The 11,089-nt window shown below is 34.1% G+C and overlaps 2 protein-coding genes across 2 annotated transcripts; one reads left to right on the forward strand and one right to left on the reverse strand.

The window, feature by feature from the left end:
• The first annotated feature begins 1,902 nt into the window (after positions 1-1,902).
• On the forward strand, positions 1,903-6,020 carry LOC120578377 (ATP synthase subunit beta, mitochondrial). The gene is made up of 9 exons (XM_039831062.1): positions 1,903-2,352; positions 3,669-3,744; positions 3,840-3,928; positions 4,056-4,173; positions 4,266-4,369; positions 4,473-4,628; positions 4,727-4,924; positions 5,014-5,322; positions 5,901-6,020. Exons 1-9 carry the CDS (start codon positions 1,903-1,905, stop codon positions 6,018-6,020), a joined length of 1,620 nt encoding a protein of 539 aa, XP_039686996.1.
• Positions 6,021-7,329: 1,309 nt separating this feature from the next.
• On the reverse strand, positions 7,330-10,661 carry LOC25486944 (elongation factor G, mitochondrial). Its single transcript, XM_024777067.2, has 7 exons — positions 10,552-10,661; positions 9,325-9,386; positions 9,174-9,240; positions 8,141-8,179; positions 7,957-8,008; positions 7,771-7,850; positions 7,330-7,608 (listed from the first exon to the last, which is right to left on the reverse strand). Exons 2-7 carry the CDS (start codon positions 9,357-9,359, stop codon positions 7,513-7,515), a joined length of 369 nt encoding a protein of 122 aa, XP_024632835.2. The 5' UTR covers positions 9,360-9,386; positions 10,552-10,661; the 3' UTR covers positions 7,330-7,512.
• Positions 10,662-11,089: the final 428 nt, after the last annotated feature.

An 11,089-nucleotide genomic window follows, 5' to 3' on the forward strand; every position in this document is an offset into this window, starting at 1 on the left:
TTGCAGTTTTTTTGGTTCTTTATGGTTTTTGGTGCGGTCTTGGATAGGCTTTGATGGTGTTGATCATTGTGATATCTCAAATCATGGCGCTCATTTTGCATTCTACACAGGCGGGTTGAAATCAAGGAGATCTTTTCTTCGGCTTATTTGGTTACTTACGATGTGAGTTATATGGAATGAAAGAAATAACAGGCTTTTTAAGCAAAAAGAAAGTTCCTTAGTTCAATTATTAGACAAAGTAAAATATTATTCGTTGTGGTGGCTGAAAGCCATTGGGGTTGTATTTATGTTTGGTGATCAGATGTGGTTGTCGAATCCATTGTCGTGTTTAGGCATTGGTTGACAACTTGTTGTATTTTTTAAACTGCTTGTATCGTTTTAAGTAGTCTTTTCGATACATCTTGTGCTGAGGGGACTGCTTTAGCAGTGGTAATATAATCCATTTTTGTTTTTTTAAAAAAAAAACTCTTTGACTCATTACAAGTTCACAGTTAACACATGAGCTTCCTCCTTATGTTCCTGCAACACATCCACTTGCAACAAATATAAGTTTCACTTCAAGCATAGAAAATAGATAAAAATTTGTAGTAGTTTCCAATATAAGGATATACACATTTGTAGCTTTAATGCATATTGACAATAGATAGGTAATAGACATTGTAAAATATTTTACAAATATTGACATGATAAAATCAGATTAATTAGATGTTCATGTAAACTAATTTCCACCATTATTGCATAGTACGAAAATGCTACAACAAATGTAAGATGAGATATGAAAGTAAAGAATATAAGAAAATCATAATGTTTTGCAAAAATAATAATTTTTGAAAACTTAACCTCCTTGAAGGTATGAAATCATGGACACTTCACACCTACTTCAAAATCAAACATAATTTATAGGCTTAATTGCATGTTTGATCCCTTATGTTTATTTTAGTTTTTAAATAGGTCCTTCATGTTTTAAAAGTTTTAAATTGGTCCCTTACGTTTTAAAAGTTTCAAGTTGGTCCAAAATATTACCCACGTTGGAATAAGTTAGTTTCTTCCGACACTTAAATTTAAAGATCCAGGTTGACAATATGGGTAATGAAACTTAACTTATTTAAAAAATCAGTTTAAAAATATTTTTAATTTTTTTTTTTATTAAACTCAATATCATGTGGTGGAAGGGACAAACTTACTTAAACATGAGTAACGTTTTGGACCAACTTGAAACATTTAAAGCGTAACGGACCAAGTTAAAACTTTTAAAATATAAGAGACCTACTTGAAACCTAAAATAAACATAAGAGATCAAACATGCGGTACTGAATCATGAATTATTTATTTATTTTTCCAATTCAGTCAATTTCGTCCCTGTAATTTTTTTTCACTTTCGATCAAATTAGTCTTTAAACATGTGACATATGACTTGACAAACCACATCATCGGTTAATGTTCCACGTCATCACTGTTAACGACCCAACTTAACATATAACTCAATTGATGACATTCGTAAAATTCAAGGACCTAATGATCTGTATTTAAAAATTTGAGGATGAAATTGATAGGTACATATAAATTAGTCTTTACTTAATAAAGACCACTCTCTCTTAAGGACCTCTTATTGGAGGAAGAAAAAATGAGTCATTATTAAGTAAGAGACAATTATATAATGACTCTAACGGCCCCACATGTAAAAGAAGTAATAAAATATATACTGGTTAGTCCCAATTGCAAAAGAAATAATAAATTATTTTTGTAAAATGATGTAAAGTTAAGATAAGATATTTTCATTAAAATAAAAAAATAAAAAAAAATAAAAAATATGTATACACTAAGTTCTCTATTAATAGACTAACATTGTGATGCTCTAAAACCCTCCACATACCCTACAACGTCTTCGCACACTCTCTAAAAATGGTTGTTTCACGCAGACTAGTATCCTCTCTGATTCGATTATGGAAACCCTCCGTTTCTTGCTCAACATTAATACGCTCTTCTACATCCTGTGCTTCTCGCCATACCTACGGCGGTATTTCCCAATATGCTTCGTCTGCTTCAACTCCATTGTCACGTCAGGCGAAGATAGAAGTACCCGGAGGTCCTCAAATCAGTGATGAGTTCACCGGTCAGGATGCAATCGGTCATGTTTGCCAAGTTGTCGATACTTTAGTGGATGTAAAATTCAAGGAAGGTTTGCCTCTGCCCCAGATACGGACTGCCCTCGAGGTTTTGGATCATTCTTCTCGATTGGTCTTGGAGGTTGCAGATCATTTGGGTGAGGGCGTGGTGCGAACAATTGCTATGAGTCCAACTGAAGGAGTTGCTAGAGGGTGGCGAGTGCTCAACACCGGCTCCCCTATCACTGTAAATAACACTCAATCCCTTAAAAATATTATTGTTGTTGTTGCTGCTGCTGCTGCTGCTTTTGTTGTTGTTGTTGTTAAGAAAGAATCAATTAGCACTGAATAGTCTTTATTAATATTAGTATTCGGTGAAGTCGGCCTATTTGGCTCTTCAGAGGGGTTTAGTAGGGGGTTTCCCGCCTTCTTTTTAGTGTGGAAGTCGTGGACCCCTCTTAAGGTGAAGGTTTTTTCTTCTTGACCGAGTGCCGCCTCGTCAGAATCTCTTTATTAGGAGGGTTATTGTGGTTCCTAGGGACACTATCTGATGCTTTTGTGGGGAGTTCACTTAGTCGTCTAGTCATCTGTTTGTTTCGCGTCATTTCTTTAATTCGGCGTGGTATAGGTTCTTCAGGTGTTTAAGCTGGGAGTTTGTTCTTCCCTCTTAGTTGGGTGAGATTCTTCGTTTTGTCATAGCGCTTGGGGCAGTAGAAAGATTAGATTAGGTTTCTAGGCCGGTATTACTATTCTGGCCATTCCTGTTCCTTCTGTGACTGGGAGGCGTGATCTTTTAGGAACTTATGTCTCAGAGTGCCCCTATGCCTACTCCTTCCCTCACCCATCTGGGTTTGGCTCCTATTGCTCTGCATTGTGGAGGTGGTTATGTGAGTTTTGTGGGTTAGGGAGCTGTTTTTTTTTCTTCAGTTGTTTGCCTCCGAGAAGTGGTTAGATGTTCGTGCTCTTTGTGGCTTAAACGGCCGTTTTTTTCTCAGTTGTTTGTCTCACGTTTTTTTTGTGTTGGAGTACTTCTTGCACCCACCTTATCTTGTATACTGATGTACTTTCTTTCTCTTCTCTTATCTTTTGCCTTCAAAAAAATAATAATAATAATTAGACACACAAGCATTCACACAGAACTTATTAGTGAATTTAACAGAAAAAAAAAACTACATTAGACGAACGAGGCATCACAACAGCTTCTTCCACAAGGCCCACACTGTCTACACACACCTAACCTTAAACTAAATATATATAATGTATCATGATATAAAATAGTAAAGTTAGCGGTAATGTTAGTTTTTGGGATCAAACCCAAGACCTCCTCCTTGTAACTCTTTCAACGTCCATTAGCTCACCAACCGAGCTGCTTATGCGGGACTTTTATGGATCATATTACCAATGAATCATGTGCATGGTATTTTGATCAGACCCTGCTGCTCCAGTTCTCCATTATCTTTTAGACTTACATTTCAATTTTGGTTTTAGTGAGTGTTTATGCATGTCTGGCACTAGCAATTACCTAATTAATATTATATAATAATTCTTCTGTATCCCATTTAGGTTCCTGTTGGTAGGGTTACCCTTGGCCGTGTTATGAATGTTATTGGGGAAACCATTGATGACTATGGTGAATTGAGTAAGTAATTTATGAAGTGTTAAGATTATTGTATTTTCTATTGTTTCCTTGGCGTTTTTTTTTTAACTCATGATAGTTATTGTCAATTGACTTAGAAGCGGAGAAAATGTTACCAATATATAGAAAAGCTCCTTCCTTTTACGAACGTAATAAGACTCCGGTCATACTTCAAACCGGCATTAAGGTATTTATTTATTTTTTTATTGTTTCTTAGTGTCTTTTGTTTATTTGTGAATGTATTATTTCTCACTTACGTCAATATTTGCTTGCTTGGATATCTAATGGCTTTTGCATAAATTTTTTCCATATAGGTTATTGACATGCTTGCACCATACCAAAGAGGAGGAAATATTGGGTTGATTGGTTGCGCTGGGGTAGGCAAAAGTATACTTATGATGGAACTGATGAATATTGTTGCTGACATTTATGGTATATGCTAGCTTAATGCACTTATTTATTCTTGTTGAGATGTCATTTTTCCTGTAATATATACTATAATTTAATTATTTCCCATTTATTAGGTGGTTTGTCTGTTTTTGCCGGAATTAAAGAACAATCCCAAGAGGGTGAGGACTTGTACAGAAGAATGGTTAGCGATGGTATCATTAAGCTAGGTGATAAGCAGGCAAGTGAAGTCAATGATACTATTATTCATGATATACATTCAATATATTATTTGAAATATTTGCATTTATAATAGTCAATCATGAATGCTTCATGGATTTCAGAGTCAAAGCAAATGTGCGTTTGTGTGTGGTCAAATAAATGACCCCCCTGGTGCTCGTAGCCGTGTTGTTTATACTGGACTTACAGTTGCGGAAGGTTTCCGTGATGAAGGACGAAAAGTGCTTCTTTTTGTTGACAACCATTTCAGATTTACTCAAGTATTACAACTTATCTATGATAATTTTTCTTCATATATCAATTGACATTCTGCTTATTTTTTCATTTGATAATAATATAATATATGATGCAATTGAAGGCTGATTCGGAGTTATCTACTTTGCTTGGTCGTATCCCATCGGCTGTTGGTTATCAACCAACACTGTCCATTGATATCCATAGTCTTCAAGAACGTATCGCAGCCACATCTAAGAGTTTTATTACCTCTTTCCATACTATCTATCCTGGTGATGACGTTGATGTTCACTTGGATGCTGCAACCGTCTTCTCAAAAGAGGTTTGATTATGTTTGTTAAAGTGGATATTGCTTTGATATTTTTGGTTATCATCAGCTAAATTATTTGATTTTTAATACTTATTGTATAGATCTTTGATCGTGGAATCTATCCGGCTATTGACCCTTTGAAATCAACATCTAGTTTACTATCTCCACACTGTCTGCATGAAGATCACTTTGAAGTTGCTGATGGTGTAATACGAAATCTCCAACACTACAAGAATCTTCAAGATATCATTGCTATTTTAGGAGTGGATGAGCTTAGTGAAGATGATCAACTGATTATTACTCGTGCTCGTAAAATTGAGCTATTTTTAGGTCAGCCTTTGTCTGTGGTAGCCTATCCTAGATCTCAGGAAACATATGTTCATTTGGATGATACCCTTAAGGGTTTCCAGGTATTTTTTTCTTTTTTCTCCATTAGTCTCATTTTATCCAACCAGACAAAGATTCGGTTGTTGGTTATTGTAACTGTAATCTCATCCTGTTGCTATTAGTGCTTTGGTAACCTAGAGTTTTGTTGAGTATTGTTATCATGTGGCCAAAGTTAATTGAAAATAGTTAAATTTAAAAAATAACATGACATTAAATGATTGTATATTATTGAGTAACATACCCAACAAAACTCCTTGCCTTTTTATTTTTTCAGAAGCTATGCATGTTTTTCGTTTTTGTTTTTGTCTGTTGCATGTCATTGTACTAGAAACTAAGTTTGGAAATTTCATTTAAATTTCCAATAATCTACATTTGAATATTTTTATATCTTAAAAATTTTCAATTGCTTTATTTATTTATTTATTATTATTTAAAAACGTGTATTATGGTGAGTTCAATATAGTACAAACTATCCAATCTGGTACTATTCCATATATACGTTATTAAAAGAATATGTTTAGTGATTATCTTTGAATTTACTCATAATGTTATTTGCTAGGATGGCTGCAAACCAACCGCTCTCTTATTGTGTAACTTGCAGGGTTTGTTGGATGGCGAATACGATTACATTCCTGATGCCTATTTTCACATGACTTGTGGCATTAAAGATGTCATTGCAGCGTATGAAAACCATCTCTTGGCTGGAATGCAATGCAACTAATTCTTCTCTATCATGCTATGTGCTTTTGTGGATATCATTAGCATGGGTAGTTTCTTCAACAAAAAATTCAAAGTGATCTATCTGTTCTCCTCGAATTGTTGATTTTGATAGTTAATTGACCGCCAACGCTTGTACACATAACCAAATCAAACACGATCTATCTGTTCTTCTACCTTGTCAACAACCAAATTCTACATTTTCCCAATCTCACTATGTTGTGGTTAATGAAGAAGAACTCAAAGTTAATGGCGCAAAGAGTATTTTTATTTTGCTATACTGTAGAGAAAAATTGTGTACCCATACTCGAACGGGTGTTCAAAATCGAAACCAATCCAAACCAAAACCGCAAAAAACCACATTTGGCTTGGATATATTCGGATAACTTTTTTATTCAACCGCATGGTTTGGTTTGGTTTGGGTTGCAGTTTTTATTTTATCAACCAAACCAAACTAAACTGCAACATAAGAAAACATTAATTAAATCTATGTCACATAAATTAATTAATACTCATAGAAATATAATGGAAATAATTATACAATGACATACTTTTCTCTTATTAAGTTTCTTCTTTGCTTTTTATTTCAAAAACTTAAAATTTTAGAGAACGATGAAATCTCAATCTTTTACATTACTTACCTAATAGAAATACTTTGTCCACATTTTTAATTTGGTGTATGTTTTTTGATGAAAATAAAATTGTAACGTTGGATGAAATTAAAAACATTGTTAAAAATATGTGGAAAACAAACAGCATCAACCGATCCAACTCAAATTTCATTGGTTTGGTTTGGTTCGAATTTTATTTTAAAACTAAACTTATTATTCTATGAGCTCTTTTCTCCTGCCAACTATTTTATGAGATTAGATTCAACTATGCTAAACTCTTATCGGTGGGGTTCAAACAAAAATAGTGGAAGAGGAATCAGTTAAGCTAGGAGAAATAAGTTATGAGGAAGGAATATGGAAGGTATGGGTTCATCGCCAAAGTTTTAATTTAGCCATACTGGAGACGCAAGGTTGGAATATAGTTACCAACCATGACATTACTGTTGCAAGAGTCTTCGAAGCTAGATATTACCTTAAAGGGGATTTTTTTGGGAGCCTAGTCAAGTCATAACCCAAGTTTCATATGGGGCGTAGTATCCACGCTACACATGTAGTGATTAGATGAGGATGGGATTGTGTGTGCGAGATGGGTACGAGATTAAGGTGTTGGTTAATTCTTGGTTGAGAGAGCAGGAGAATTGTTGTGCTACAAGCCCAATAATTTCGGATTTGAACGAGAGTTTTTATCGAGGAGCAGTTTATTGAGAGGATGCCTCGAGTATTCTTTATATTCCTTAACTATTTATTATTTCTCTCTCTAAAGCAACAGTCAAGCCTTATCTCCATAAATTAGGCCTCCTTATTAATTAGATGGGAGATAACTAAAGTTACATAGGAAACCAAAAGTAAAAATCTTTTTGGGCAATTATTACAGGACAGTGTAATTTAACGTTTGAGTAATCCAGAGATACTTTTCATCAATACCAATCGTCCTTTGCCTCCATAAACCTTGACAAATGGTAAATACGCATCGCCTTTACCCTGATAAGCACATCAAATTTGTCACAGATGAGAAAGGTAAAATGAATAAACTACAGCCTTCCCGGTCCCCAAACCAACTCGTAAAGTAGGATCCGGTCCTTGGAAGGCATTCAGTAAAAGCAATACACAAGAAGAAAATACAAAAAAGGAGAAACTACTTACTTGCACGTCAGAATCTCTTGAGACCGACTCAGAAACATCAATGGAAGTCATTGTATAACTTACTAACCCATCAGTAAAGCCTGATTAAATAATTAATACAAAAAAAAAGATTGTCATATAAACATTTGTTTCACATAGGAGCAGTTTCTCTAAACACATTACGACGGCTATGGCAAGAATAAGAACCTGGTGCATTAAAGACAGCAACTATTTCCCCAGCATTAGCCTCTTCAATTACCTTCCAATTTCATAGAAGTATCCCAGTTAGAATTTTAAAAGAGATATGGCAGAACAATTCTAAAAAAGTTCTCCAAAGACATTCGATTGAATAGGAAGATCAAATAATCATGGTGAAAATCTTAAAACTAACCTTAAACACATCATTACACTTCCGAAACAAATGAGGAACCTGCATTTGCATAAAACAAAGGCTTCAGCCACGAAATCACTAATCTCAAAGTGCAATAAATGAAAGCAGAGACATGAAAATGATCTTATGAGCTAAAACTAGTACTTGTCTTTGTCATAGCAATATTTTTAGAAAATAGTACTCCCTCCATTTCAAATTGAATGTTGTTTAAGATTTTACACACATAAAGAAATGCATTAATTAAAAGAAAGAAAGATGTTATTTTACCAAATTATTTTAATCAACTATTGGTTTGTTTTTCATTAAAGAAAAAATAATACTCCCTCCGGTCACTTTTATAAGCAAAAATTGACTTTTTAGGTTCATTCAATAAATTATGTATGTGGTCTATATATGGTCTAGATACATCATTTATTAAATGAATCTAAAATGATTTTTTGTTTATAATAGTGACCGGAGGGAGTACTTTGGAAGTAGTGTGTATAGTATTAATTGAAGGGTACAATTGAAAAGAAAAAGTTATTATTGCATTGGAAACTAAAAGTGACATTCATTTCGAAACATATTTTTTTTGTTGCTAAAACGACACTCATTTTGAAACGGAGGGAGTATAAATTGATGTGACAAGACTAGAATATGCAAGAGGATAATAACATTAGAAGTATGGTTAAATGGATACTATTCTGTAGGATAAGTTTCTTGAAAAAATGATGTGACAAGACTTGAATCCATGCACTTAGTGTTAAGACTTGAATCCATGGACTAGTAAGAAATAGATAATCTGAGGTCTGAGGGTAAATTAACATAAAAAGATCGCATAATTTTGTATATCTTTGTAACTTATTCTTCCCATGACAGAAATTAATTTCAACAGAGTTTGAAAAACATATCATAAATGCAATCTTGAATTGAGTCATATATTCATAAAAAATGAACAAATTGTGCAAAATATAAAAGCAGAATCACAACGCAAAACACCATGTGCACAAGACCAACGCAATTAAACGAGAACAGTGAGGAGCCTTAGACTTACCTCAAACGTCTTGTCAGTGTTAACGTTTGTAATAAAATCCCCCTTCCGAATGACGCCCTCGTAGATTCTTCACCCAATAAAAAAAAAGATCAACATATACATAAGACAACAATTTGAAGTAAGATTTAACCATATTTAAAGGCCAGGGTACCTTAGATATGTTACTTGACCATACTCCCTCTTCATTGTGATAGACAATGCCACAAGGGTATGCTGTTAAAATAGCCCAATAATATTCTTTTTAGTAGATTAAAAGATAGCATAACAACCATGTTTATCAAGATTATGCGGAACACTGCAGTATTTGCTATATTGTGGTGCATAAGAATAAAGAGTGTAGAAGTGTGCATTCTTTTATACATAGAACCCTAAGTTTGTCTCGGAGATTACAAAACTGAACATTGGGAATGGCTTTGTGAGAACGTCAGCAAGAACATGTATCACAACTAGAGAATTGACACAACTTTTCTCAAACAAAGAACAAATCAAGTTCCATATGTTTGGTTCTTGAATGCGGAATCAGGTTATGACTCAAAGCAACAGTATTTTGTTTGTCGCAGTAAATGATTAATGTGGAGATGGGAACTTGCAACTCATTAAATAAAGATAAGATAGGGATGAACCACCAACATTGACAAAGACTTAAGATTGACCCAGAAGTAGGTCACACTTTATCTTACATCAGAGGTCCAATCAACATCACAATAGGCTTGCAAACTTGTGGAAGACAAAGGAGAAGCATTACCCACAACTAAACCATGATCCAGAACCCTTTATTTGAGATATCTATCAAATGATTCTTCAGGGGTTGAACCACAAACGGGCACACTTTATAAAAAGCATATCCAACTTCTAGTCTAGTTGTGGTCACGTGCTGCAGTGCACCAACTATGGACCTGTTGGTGGCAAGATCTTCCATGTAGTCTAAACCAAACTGAGACAGCTTAGGTTTTTCTTAGAAAGGAGGTAGAGATACCCTTGGTAGAGACCATATCTTCTTTTGGAAGGAACCTCTGACATACATGGCCGGAGAAATAAAGAGATGTGATTAACCTCTATACCAAGAAAGTATCATTCGTCATGACCAAGCTATTTTAGAGCAAAGACAACATTATCATGACATACTTATATTGATGCATTTAATTTGGATTTTGTTTTTTTGGGACGAACAATAAGCTTATAATGTTATTGCAAATGTATTAATAAGTCATATATTGATATTTCCCGATTCTAATGAATCAAATCTAACTATTCAAGATTCAAGAAACTGATGTCAAGAAGGAAAAAAAAACAAGAAACTGGCTGCCAAATTAAAACCTCAAATTGCAATTTCTGATAATTAAGATAACAAAGGATGAAGTTTCTTTAAATCTGGTACCTTTTCCCCGTGCTTAGATTGGTCAAGAGTATAATTACTAGCTTCAATTGGACACGGCAAATAATTAATTACACCATCCAAAAGTAGTTGTAGCCCCTGCACCAGCAACATCAAAAAAATGAAAAATAAAGAACTGATAAAACATTATAGTACAAGCTGGCTTGTATGCATTATTCAAGTCAAAATCAATTTTATCAAATAGTCTTATAAAATCTAAATCCAATGAGAATGCATTGAATATAGAATGTTCGTTTAATTATATTGATAATCAATTAGTGTCCGGAAATGCCTAAGTGTGTATGCATGTGAGAGAATATTATGGGGGGTTTGAAACTTGAAAGCAAGGATCATATCCTAGAGGAATGGAAAAGCTTAAAAATAGCTAGTTTTTAAAAACAGCAGGACTCTTAAGTAGATTTTATCTGACAGAGATTGCTCTTTTATCATTTATGGTTTAACAAACAACAGGAGTATGTATGGCTAGATTTATGACACAGATTTCCCTTTAATCATTTATTGCATAAGTCTATAAAGCTCC

This window comes from Medicago truncatula, chromosome 2 (assembly GCF_003473485.1).
Source record: "Medicago truncatula cultivar Jemalong A17 chromosome 2, MtrunA17r5.0-ANR, whole genome shotgun sequence".
Lineage (NCBI taxonomy): Eukaryota > Viridiplantae > Streptophyta > Magnoliopsida > Fabales > Fabaceae > Medicago > Medicago truncatula.